General features: G+C 45.6%; 1 protein-coding gene across 1 annotated transcript; it reads left to right on the top strand.

The window, feature by feature from the left end:
• The first annotated feature begins 3,879 nt into the window (after nt 1-3,879).
• Nucleotides 3,880-5,600, top strand: TMEM158 (transmembrane protein 158). The gene has a single exon (XM_074575227.1). The coding sequence runs from the start codon at nt 4,107-4,109 to the stop codon at nt 5,028-5,030; it is 924 nt and encodes a 307-aa protein (XP_074431328.1). The 5' UTR covers nt 3,880-4,106; the 3' UTR covers nt 5,031-5,600.
• Nucleotides 5,601-12,806: the final 7,206 nt, after the last annotated feature.

A 12,806-nucleotide genomic window follows, 5' to 3' on the forward strand; every position in this document is an offset into this window, starting at 1 on the left:
AGAGACAACTGTGCTTGTCTAACTGAGAGGGTGGTGTGGAGGCACTATCTGCTGCTGATAGAAATGCACGGCACATGATGTCTTTGCTGAGATAGGTGTGTTGACTTCTCTGGAGAGATTATGCCCTTGTTCTCAGCCTGCTTGCCAACTGGCTGTTCCCTTTGTCTGGGCTTCTGATATTCATACAAAGTGCGGTACAAAACCCTGGCTTGTTCCGTGCAGCGCATGATCTCTGTTTTCTGCAGATAAATCTTTCTGACATGATGTAGCAGTAGCAAGCTGCTAAGCCCAACCAGCTTCTACTATCCGTTTTAAAAGCTTCAGTGGCCTTTGTTGCATCCCAAATATTTTCTGACAAATCCACAACAATACCAAGCAAGAAGGAGGAGAGAGAAGGTTCTGACCACTGTGCTCACAACCAAAGCAACATGTTGGCGGGCAGTACGAAACATCCCTGAGCTCCTTCCTCAACCAGCAAACCACTGATTATCAATGACTCTTCAAAGAGCACATTCCACAGCCATCACAAGATCAGCTCCCACCCTCTGAGATTCTCCCCCAACATCAGCTGTGAAAACATGAGCCAACCAAGCCTTCTAAATTATATCACAGAAACATTTTTCCTCAGCTGGGAATAAGTACCTCTCTCAGAACAATCCCCAGAATGACTGGATCCTGCACCTTTCACGGAACTGAAACTGCTCTTTTCAGAAAAGGAGTCAAGTACAAACTTCTCTCTCCTGACCTCACCTCCCTCTTCAGCTGTTGACTGTGAAATTCTCCTTATTTACCTGGCACTTTTACAGAGATGGGTAATGCATCGCTATACTTACTCGCTCCTAACATCTTTTTTCCTGTAATTGACAGTAGGTGTCTTTCCACAGAAAAATATCTCTGTGATGTTATATAGCTGGGTATCCAACCCTTTACTCCACCACCTTCCCATCTTCTCTCCCACATGCAACTCCTTTCAGAAATGACAACCTCAAAAGCGCCTCCTCTGTCAGGAATTATTCCCTTCTGCAGTTATTCCCTTCCCTCAGTGCAGATCAGCATAAGTTTGCCAAATTGAGGAATGCTGCCTGAGGATCACAAGATTTTACTTGAATCTGATTATGGATTTCCTTCTGGAATCTGTACCTGCCTAGGGTCAGTTTCCACTAGCTGCAATGAGACTTCAGGCTCTAAATGAGCACCCTCATGAGATGCAATTTTAATGGCACTTGGGCAGAAATACTTATTCTTGATTTCATCTTACTAGAAGTATTTCACAAGCGATACTTTAAGAAAAATGTTTAGTTAAAATGTCATTAAAACAACTCTCAAAGATTCTGATTGTCCTTTACCATTAGTCTTCATCCTCCCAAGAGCTCTGCAGTCTGTCTCATGAAACTCCTACTGTCTTGTTACCTCATTATTCCCTTCTAAAATTTTATCATTATAGCCCACTTCACACCTCCTCTACCACACTGACAAATGCTACTGTGACCTACGGTGCATATTATAGTTCTAGTTATATCTATAGAATCAAAACTGCAAAATTACATCCTGATCTGCCTGTGACTTGTAGGTCACCTTTGGCTGGCCCCCGATTTCTTTATACTTCAGCCTCCCCAGCCATAAAACTGCCTTGCTCTTTGAGATTTATGGCTGAAAACCACAGAACAGAGCTATATATTATTATTACTTCTAAAGAGTTTTCAAGTGTGCTGCAAACTCTTTGAATGACTGAATCCATGCAGAGATTAATTATAGCTGATAGACCTATAAATGAGATATCTGTAAAGGGCCCTGCTGGACAGTGGCTGTAACCAATGATCTGACATACTTTCTGCTTCTTCTACCCACTTGCTCAATTATTCCTTGATGAAGAGGAACAGATATGAGGCACCTATGCATCTCCAACCTGAAATAAATTGCCCTCTTTTAGTTCTTTGCCACGGCAGTCTAAATGATGCTAAATGCATTTAACCATCCTGTGGCGAGTTATCTTTTCTTGCAGGAAAAGAACTTAGCTCAACTCTCCCTCCCCAAACTGCTTCACAGATCCCCCTGGCTGCATTCAGCTGGATGCTGGGAGCTGAGACCAAAAGAACTGAAGCTCAGCCAGAGAACATTTGCCACCCACATACTGCAACAGTGTTCAGGAGATAAATCTTATTTATGAGGCTTAGTTTCATTTCTAGTCCTTTGTGCCAAAATCCCAACACAATGTAATTTGTGCACGAGTGGTTGCAGTTTTCACAGTTTTGGCATTATTCGCTGCACACTAGCCCTCTCTTAATCTGGTTTTGGGTCTATAGACATACAACAAAAGAAAAACTTACAGCCATACAAACGCATGGGACTGTGAATATGACAACATCAGGAGATGTACCTAGAGACACATTCAAGGGACAACAAAAAGTATCAGAGAAGTCTTAAATAAGAGACATTGAAACAGAAAATTGTATTAACTGTATAGTAACATCTGAGCAAAAACCCAGAACTGGAACCAGACAGCTTGTTTTGAACGCTTCATCAGGCGTTTCTCTGTAATAAGCCGAACTAAAAACATAGCCAAACTACAGACATCTGGTAGACAATACCTTTTGGGATAATTTGGGAGTGAACACAAGTCCATTTTGGTGCTCAGGTCTCTTTTGAATAGAAGGCAAACAACTCTGGGTTTTGTCATGATGTATTTAGGCAAGGGTTTTGAAAGAAAACTAATTCACTACCTTCATTCATGGTGAATTATAGCAAATCTAAAATTTACTCTCTACCCTCATTCATCTGAAAGAATTGAGAGTGGTATTACAGGAACTTGTTCTCCAAGTGAGAATGTGTCCTTGTGTTGCTTTGACGTGGGACCATGTCTGACACAGGACCAACGCCAACCTCAAAGGAGCGCCTTACAGAGTTCAGTTCTATCATTTACACAAGTTGTCCTATATATACTTGGGAAAGCCTAGTTTTTGTATTTGTGTCTCCCTTGTGCATCCGTAATTCTGAAAAAAAAAAAAAAGGCTGCAAAGGCAAAGAAGAGAGTCCCAGTTCTGGATGCCTGCCAGGAAAATGTAACTCTGCCCAGCTGTCTGCCCAAGGTACAGGCTAAGGAATGTTCATCAATTGTGTCATCCAGTTCTGTCTCTCCTCGAGCCTCCAAATGTCACTGGAACACAGCAAGTCTTATACTATGGCCAGCACAGGGTGGTGAAAGAAGCTGGAGTATCTAGCTTGATTATAAACGCTCACGCATATAAAGCAGCCTTTGGAAAAATGCAGCTCTGTGCTCCTTGTAATAAGCTTCCACGTTCAAATCTGTGCTGTAGGCACCGGCTGCGCCCGCCTGCGGGATGCCGTGCGCCTCAAGCCCAGCCCGGGCTGTGGATGCCTGGCTGCGGGAGCAGCTCCCGGGGCTCAGCAGAGCATCCCTGGAAGAACCCAGCCACGGCACCCCACCTGACAGCCCGAACTCCCTTCCTCCGCCTCTCTTTTCTTATAAAGTCGAAATGAAAACGTGTGCGGTCGGTTCCGGGATGCTCTTTCTCCACCCCAGCCCCTCTGAGGAGGGGGAGAGCCGACTGCCACCGCAACCCCCGCCCCACGGCTCGGCCGGGAGAGGCGGGACGGGAGGGACCCGGCGGGCCCGGGGGTCTCAGCTCTCCCCCCGCGGAGGAGGTGGTGGCGGCGGCGGGCGGCAGGGGAGAGCGGTCCCCGCCTGAGGGGAGAGGAGCCGCCTCTGCCTTGCGGGGGTCCCGGGAGGCGCTGCCTGCCCCGGGGAGGGCTGCTGCGGGGGTGCCGGGCCGGCACCTCGGAGCGCGGCGGCAGCGGGGCCGGGGCGGGCTCACGGCTCCTCCCGCCGGGGCGCTGCCGGGCCGGGTCGGGGGCGGAGGAGGCGGGGAAGGGGGGAGCCGCTGCCGTCACCGAGGCTCCCGGCTCGCCTCGCCTCGCCGCCGCGGCAGCCCCAGCCCCGCTCCCACCCCCTCGCCTGCCCCCACCCTCCTTCCCTTTCTCTGGGCGAGAGCGGCGTGCCTTCCCCTCCCCAGATGGCAGCCGGCAGCGCCATGCAGCCTCCCGTTCCTCCTCCTCCGCTGCCTCCTCTCCGGCTCTAAGTCAATGCCATGCTGCCGCTGCTCCTCCCGGCGCTGCTGGCCGCCTGCCTGCCCCCCGGCCAGGGCTGGAGCCCCTCGGCGGCAGCCAGCGGGCAGGAGGAGCCGGAGCAAGAGCTCTTCTTGCCCGCTGCCAACTCCTCCTCCCGCTCCTTGCCCGGCCTCGAGATGGACCTCGACGGGGCAGCAAGCAAGGAGGAAGGCAGCACCGCCACGGCCACCACCAGCCCGGGCACGCCGGCTGGTCCTAGCCGAGAGCCTTTCCCCTCCGCTCCCACCTCCTCCGGGCAGCAGCAGCCGCGTCCCCAGCCGCAGGGGCAGCCGCATCCCGCCGAGGACCCGCACTGCAATATCAGCGTGCAGCGGCAGATGCTGAGCTCGCTGCTGGTGCGCTGGAGCCGCCCGCTGGGCATCCAGTGCGACCTCCTGCTCTTCTCCACCAACAGCCACGGGCGGGCCTTCTTCTCCGCCGCTTTCCACCGCGTGGGGCCGCCGCTGCTCATCGAGCACCTGGGGCTGGCGGCCGGCGGCGCCCAGCAGGACTTGCGCCTCTGCGTGGGCTGCAGCTGGGTGCGGGGCCGCCGGGTCGGGCGCCTGCGGGGCACCGCGCCTCAGGCCGCTGCTTCTTCCTCCTCCTCCTCGCTCTCCTACCCGCCGGCGGCGGAGCCCGGCCAGTACTGGCTGCAAGGGGAGCCGCTGAATTTCTGTTGCCTGGATTTCAGCCTGGAGGAGCTGAAGGGGGAGCCGGGCTGGCGGCTGAACCGCAAGCCCATCGAGTCCACCTTGGTGGCGTGTTTCATGACTCTGGTCATCATCGTGTGGAGCGTGGCCGCCCTCATCTGGCCGGTGCCCATCATCGCCGGCTTCTTGCCCAACGGCATGGAGCAGCGCCGCAGCACCGCCGCCGCCGGCACCGCCACCGCCGCCGCCAAGTAGCCTCTCGCCCGGTGACTGTCCCCCCATTTTCCTCTTCGTCGTGTGTGGTGTGGAGGGACGGGCCCTGCCGCCATTTTCTCTTTTCAAGCGTGTCAGGGGTGGCCCCGGGCGGACGCGGGGTCGCCTGAGGGCCCGGCCCGCCCTGTCCTGCCCGGCCCGGCCCTGAGGGGAGCGGCCCCGCCGCCGCCGCCAGGGCCGGCCAAATCCTCGTTTTATATCTTTAATATCCGTTTTAAGCAAACCTTTTAGTAAAAAAGAAGAAAAAAGAAAAAAAAAAAGAGAAAGCCCCCAAAATCAACGCAAGAAATAAAAGATCCCTCCCATCCAACCGCGTTTGTTGTAGTCGGAGTAGCTTTTTTTGTAGATGAATATTGTTTTTTTTTTCTTTATTTACAGAAAGGGAAGACTTTTTGGCAGGATCAAGAACTGAAGCGGTATATATATATATAGTTATTGCTGAAGCTGAACTTTAACGGACCTTTTACACTGTATTATCCAGTTGAGATGGTGTGTCTTTATTATTGTAGCTCTGTGTTATTTGGCTTTTAATACAGAGGTTTTCTTTCTGGAGCCACCGTAGCCTTTTGTCGGTCTGTTTTCGCCAGGGTGGAACGTAGGGGTTTGGCCGATTTCCCCATCTGCAAATGGGCTGCGAAGCTTCTTTCCCCATGAGATGATGTTGCTAGTGGTGTTGGCGGAAAAAGGGGAACCCCAAACCCTTTCAGAATGGCGTTCTGTCCTGTCCTTACAGTAGATTGAGGTCTATATGCCTACATCAGGGTGGGATGGGGAACGTGGCTGTGCCAGGGATCCTCCAAGGCGATTTGTTTAGCACCGCTCCACAGACGATGGCTTTCTCCTCGGTGTGAGGTGGGGTGGTTTTGGTCCTGGGAAGAGGAGGCACTCTCTTTAGGATGTGTTAAAAGCAGCCCGGGGGCAAGTTTCTGACTTCCGCAAAGCACATTCCTCAAAAACAACTCAGATGCAGTGTATTTTTTGAATGTGTGGTAATGTCGTACCTTTTCTGCATCCACCAGGGTTGCTCACAGAAAGCCTGTGGGGTGGAGAGAAGGTCCAGAACTAGATTACGGCTGCCACTGTGCAAGCGTGCGAGGAAGACAGACTTGCAAGATTTCCTCTTTCTTGTTAAAGCAGACAGTTGCATAGCCTGAAATACCGTTTGTTGTATACTTCCAATTGTTTAGCCTTATAAGAAGTTGTTTTTCATTTGCCTTAGACATGATTAGTCCAGCTGAAGTTTCTAAAACCAAAATGTGAACTGAGTGAGAAGGATTTGCAATAGGAATTCTCATTCCTTTGTCAACATTAATGTATTTAATTTATTAGTGGCACATAAACTCACTCGGGGGCAATTTGGTGTATTTGTAATGTTGTTTTCTTCCCTGTGTTTGGTGGAAATGACTGGATGAAAAGTCTGGAAGGATTAAATTCTTAGGATTCCTATTTTTTTAATTGAGAACAAAATAAAACAAATGCATGCTTTATGTGTATGCTATCTGGAAAAAAAGATGCAGAGAGAAAAGGCTTACAAACAGCAGAAATAAATGAAGATTTTAAAATGTTCCATGTTACTGGGCTATCTCTACACCCACCGTTTCTCCTGTTGATCTTAACGGGCACGTCACTTGAGTAAACATTGCATAGTGTTGTTTTCAGAAAGTAGAGGTTCCAGTCGCTGTGAGAAATGTTCATTTGACCTGTTGATCCGAAGGGCACCTTCCCCTGTATGCTTAGTTTACAGAGACCCGCTTTTCGTTCCTTGATCTGAAAAACATAGTGTCATTTCCACCTCGTGTAAACTCTTTTGCACAGAAATGCGACATCCTAGGGAGCAGATAGTTGCCTGTAATGCCTCATGTGAGAGAGGAGCATCTGTACTGAAAGGCGAGGCTAGCAAGAGAACATGAAGCTAATCTTAACACCCTCCTGAAAAAAGAAATGCTCTACATGTGGAATAACCCTCAGAACAGTTGCCATGCTAGAAAGTAATTTCTTCTTTTAAATGAAGATACATTTAGGCAGAGAGTTAAGAACTTGTGTTGGAAGTTGTGCTGGCTTTGTAGTGTACAGTGCATAGTACTCACTGTGATCCAGGGAGCCTGTCCTTAAACTTACGGTTGGCATCTCTTTTTTGCTTATCCTAGTTTCACCAGTGACATGCCGTTGTTTTTTTCTTGAACTGCATCAACATAAGCAAGATAATGGCATTACTGTGTGAAACAAGCAGCTTCAGTTATAAGAGGTTTTTTATTTGCAGTTCTTACAGGCACCTACCAAGAACAGTAGACCTGGTGCAGAATGGTTTTGGGGTATGTCTTCTAACTTCTGCCAGTATCAGCTTGAATACAAACGTTGTGAACAGGCAATGCCGCACTCAGAATATTTTGCTGCTTCACTTTAAAAGTGTGATAGAAGAGAGGGATTTGCTTTTATAAATACACTTGTAAGTGGAGTTGCTATTAAAAATCTGCTAAAATGTGAAATGTGTAAAACACAGGGATGGCATTAAAAAAAACCCCAAACAAACCCCCAAAGGCAAACCATGTCCAGAATACAAAAAACCCCCGCAACATTTTCTGGGGGTACTGATCTCAGCCACAAAGTTCAAAGAGTGTTTCTGAGTTAGGGAATGTGTTTCCTTAGATCGCAGTAACCACTGGCATGTTCCCCCTTCATAGAGAGAGGACAGTCTGCATTTCTGTGCCTTAAAAGAGTACAGAGATTACTTGATGTACAGGGTTTAGCCTGGACCTAACTCCTTGAACCCTTGGGTTTCGGTGAGATGGCAGCAGGCTTTCTCCTGTAAAGGACAGAGAATGGAAGTGCATTATGCAGACCGTGAGCTTTCTGCAATCACTAACGCATCTGACACCAGTAACCCTGCTCCCATAGCTGTGGCTGCTACTCTGACTTTTAAGTAGCCAATAATTTTGAGTAACAAAAGGCACACACAACTTTCGCCCGCATCCATGGGAATTTCATCGGAATTAAACCCAGAAGATTCAAGCCCAGAGCAAAGGGAAACGATATATCTCCACACCAGCTAGTTTTAGATTTCGACTTGAGACACCAAGGTGTCTATTTATTTTATTTTCAGTGGCAGTGGAGCTTTATGGTCTCTTTCCTGGGGATGGCTTTTTCTAAGCCATTTTCATTCATTTGGATTTATTTTTAAAACCAGTTGGTAGCAGGGTCAGTGCAAGAGTGGAATTAGTCACCATATATAATCCTTTGTATACTCAGGGCGGGCATATATATATGTTTATATATACATACATCTATACATGAGGACTTACTGTGTACAACAGAAAGTCAAAACAAAAGGGAGAAAAAGGATGGTGAGAAACAAATAGAACTGAACAAGTAATACTGGTTTTCCTTCACTATTTGTTGGATCGTGTTTCCTGGTAAGTTATCCTGACTTTATTTACGTACATGTATTTGTTGGAAAGCAAGGGATACCTAGAAACAGAGGTAATTTCTCATTTTCCTTTTTATGTAATTCAAGTATATTGCAGATTCTTTTACCAGGAACCAGGAACTCTCTCTAGAGAGAGATTCAGCGTTAGAAGGTACGAGGCTTGTATGCTAGTGTTAGACTGGTGCATTTTTTGCTGTATATTCAGACCTCCGAACTGGATCCGTCTCCCTCACCTACTTGTTTAGTTGTGTTTTATAGATCTATTAGAAGCAAAAGTATACAGATCGGTATGTAGTTTTAGCATGGACACAGTCTTGCTGTTATTTGGTGCCACATTTATTGCCATAATGAAAATACAAAAATGTAGTCCGGTATAACAATAATTATATATTATGTAAGCATACTGTTGTTCAATAGGTTATCAGTAATCAAGGGCAGTTTTGTATGTCAGGAGGTACGCGGGGCAAAATTGCCATACTTGGATAAACAAGAGAGTTGTTACTTAGTGCTTAGTTCACCCGTGCTTTCGATGATTAATATGACTGCAACAGCAGTACTATTTGTGCAGTGAATATTACTCAATATGGGTAAGGGCTACTGAACCAGGCCCTAAAAATACTAATTAAAAGCCTTACTTGTCTGAGTAAGTATTATTCATTGTGACCTCCGCTTGCTGAATAAAAGTATCTCCAGGGCTGACATTACGTGATTCCAGGGGCTGAACAAAAGCCCAATGAAATCAAATAGTTAATTGAACGTTTGTATGATTAATGATCAAAGAATCTATTTTAAAGATATTTATCGAGATATAAGAGTAGGTGTTGCATTCTTTATCCTCTCTGGTTTTTATACACATAGTTTATAAATACAAAGCCAGGATTTCTCAGTCCAGTGTAGCGCCTTGCTAGTTTAGAAATTAACTTCTTTCTGAAGCTAGTGTGAAAATGCCAGTTATTTTTCAAGGAATTTTACTGAATAAATGCCTTTTTTGTGAGCATATTTCAGGGAAAGGCCTTGTTTTTTCAAAAAACATTTTTAATGATTCTGGGAGAATGTGTGAATATCAAATCCCAAATGTATTCAGATTTCAAAACAATAAAACATCTTTTTAACCAGTAACTGATTTTTAAAAGCATATTTTCAAACAAAAACGTTGTTTTCCATTTTCCCCCTCAGAAGTAGAACATTTCAATGAAGACCAGAAGTGCATATGAGCGTTCTACCTTGCAAAAGTGCTTTTGTAGGGAAAAAAAGTATTTTTTTACACTCCTGTTTTTTGTGCGATACATAGCCATGTTCTAATCATAGTGTTCTCTTCCGTGATTTGGAATTGATCACAGCTTGTGACAGATAGGGAACTATATTTCATGTCCCTTCTTCATAATAGTTCTAGTTAAATAAGTTGTTCAAAACAATTGGGGGTAAAAAAAAAAAGTAGCTTAGCCTGTTTGTTTTGTTTCTATTACATTATGCCAAGGGTAAAAGCAGCCTGGTATAAAAATTGGGATATTAAAGATGTTTACTGGAAATGTCTGGATGGCGTTTAATTAGATTTGTGGCCAGACTAAGTCTCACAATCCAAACGTCTTCCAACGTTTATGAAGTTTGGATTCATAACTGAGTGTAGCAGTTTGGTCATCTATATGACAGAGGAATCTCTGGCTCTGCGTGTTGGGAAAGCCAGGGTCTAAAACCTTAGCTCTTATTTTAGCTTTCCTGTTATTTCAACAGGTTACCAAAGTCAGAGTAAAACTGGAAGATCCAAATATCCTATGAAACGCTGCAGTTTTCTGTGTGTTTGACTTGTTCTTAGCTTTTGTAGGAAAACATCAGATTAGTGAGACATGAATTCGAGACCCATGCCCTACTGAGGAAGTGAATTCACTGGGAGTGTGAAGTTAAATCATATTTTTGTTCCTTGTAAGGTGAGACTCGCTAGAAGCAGTGGGACCTTACCTTGTTGGTGTCATTCTGGGTGTTGCTAAGCAACATGAAGTGGTTAAAAAGGAGATACGGAAGAAGAGCATGGAAGAATAAAAGGAAACAAAAGACATAGAAAAAGCATAAAAGAGAGTAAGTGCGCCAGCATATTCTGCAAAGAAGTTGTATCAACTGGGAGAAAGCGATTAAGATAATAGAGAAAAAAGAAAGCTGACAGAAGATGGATTAGGAACTTGATTCCATACTTCATCAAATTTTTCAGTGCTTTGCTTGAATAATTGATTGCAGTTTTGGCCCCACGTGGCAAAAGTAATGGCAAAAGAAATGGGAGGCTTGAGAAAAACTGGGAGTGGAACCACCATACTGTAAATAAAGAGAAAATAAATCATTCTCCGTATTGCTAGAAATCAAACAATGAAATGGCAGGGCACTCCCTTGCATATACTGTCTACTCTAATTTTGCTTCAGGTGCTCTCTGAGGTTGTAAGGAAAACAAGCTAGAAGTTGTATTTATGGAATGGATATGGTTCTTCCATCATATCTTGTTTTGGTCCATGTAAAATATACGTTTCTCTTTGTCCAGCACAAGAATGTTAATCAGAACCGTATTAAAGCTTTTCAGCTGAATTGAAGTAGTGCTGGTGTGACTGTATTTCCCAGGCTGGGCCACTGCTATTGACAAGGCTACGTGCTGGTGTGCTCTTTACAGCATTCTGATCTATATTGCCAATAGTTCCTCACTCATATGTTTTGAAGACTACCTACTTCATCTTCCTCTCGTGTCCCTACCTTCATTGTCTCCCAAGCTTCACTCTGCTTTTTCTTCTGTCATTGAATATTGATCATTCTTAAGATTTGCTCGTTCTTACTTACTATCTCCCTTTTCCCTTCTCTCTTTCCCTAGCATGTTTTTATCTTGACATTTTCTGTCTTCGGATTTCTCACCTCTCTTTCCCACAAGCATGTCTTGTATTATCAAGCTATAAAAAGTACCCCAGGAAACTGTGCTATCAGTTTCTACTGCTTTTCCACTCTGCTTCTCACCCGTTCAGACTGTACCTCTCATGCCTTTGGTCTATGACACCTACAAGCCAAAGATGAGCCGGAAACCTTGTGTTGAGGGCAAAACCCAAGTACAAAGTTGTCTCTCCCACCAGTCCTGTGGACGTCGTCCACGCTTCTTCCCCAGACACAGAGCAGGGGCCCTAAGTTACTGTGTCTTCTTCTAGTAAATGAGAAATAGACTCATTTGAAGAGCTTCCTTCCACCTTAGTTCCTCAAAGTCCTTTCTCTGAATAACTCTGTACTCATGCACCTGCCCAAACCCATATCTCATGGATCGTGGGAGCTCTTGCATGCCACCCTTCCCAAGTATCCTCCACTGCATTGTCAGGACATGTCTCACCCTGCCTTCTGCTCTGACCGAAGGTAGGTGTCTCACATCTTGGCAAAGCTCTGCACAGCCAGAGAAGCAGTGATCTCACTTAGGAATGGATCGGCGTTTAAAGTTACACTCAGCTCAGCTGTGCAACTACAGGGTCAAACCCATTACTTTTCCATTAAACCTTGGATTCTGCAGAAATTGAAGTCCCTTACCCGAATGGATAAGTTGTAGAAGCAGAGGGCCCTGACAGACTTTTTTAGTAGTGTTCTGGCTTCACTAGTAACTGGCGGAGTGGCCAGGACAACTCACCACAGCCCTCCTTCAAGATGATAAATACGTACAGCTCACGCTGGAGTCTGTGGGTGCTCAAGCCTTCTGAAAAACAACGCGTCTGTCCGTGTCTCTCTAGCTGTGGAGGAAATAATATTTACTCTTCTCGTACTGGTAGGGAAAGGATTAATGAGCTAAACCCCATATGGCGTTTTGAGCATGTGAAGCACAATAAAAATGCAAGACATGAACATGATTTTATTCCTTCTGTGTTCTTTTTGGCACTTAAGGGCATGGTTTAAGCCTTGTGTTGTTAAATTAAGGTATTCTGCACAATTCTGTCCACAATTTAGCCAGGCAACGGCTGTACTCTGGAAATGCTTTTCCCATTGAAAGGGGCTGCTGCGAGCTGATATATTAAAAACAAATCATTACTAAGTGATGAATGTTACTGGAAGAGATTCTCATTAATCCAAAAGTATATGAAAGAATCCCCGAAGGTGTAAGACATACTTCTAGGAGGTGAATATATGAAAATATTGGTGTGGAGGTAGCTGGTGGAGATTTAATCATGGGGCTATTTCATTTCGTTTCTTGCACTGCGTGTTTCATCACATTTTCTCTGGGGAATGTGAGCTGTGCCTAATTATGCCAGCAATGTAGTTGCTCCTAAACGGAGACTGGAAACGACTTTCTTCAGGCAATACTTACTATGAATTCTTGACATTTTTTCTTTTCC

Source organism: Larus michahellis, chromosome 2 (genome assembly GCF_964199755.1).
Source record: "Larus michahellis chromosome 2, bLarMic1.1, whole genome shotgun sequence".
Taxonomy (NCBI): domain Eukaryota; kingdom Metazoa; phylum Chordata; class Aves; order Charadriiformes; family Laridae; genus Larus; species Larus michahellis.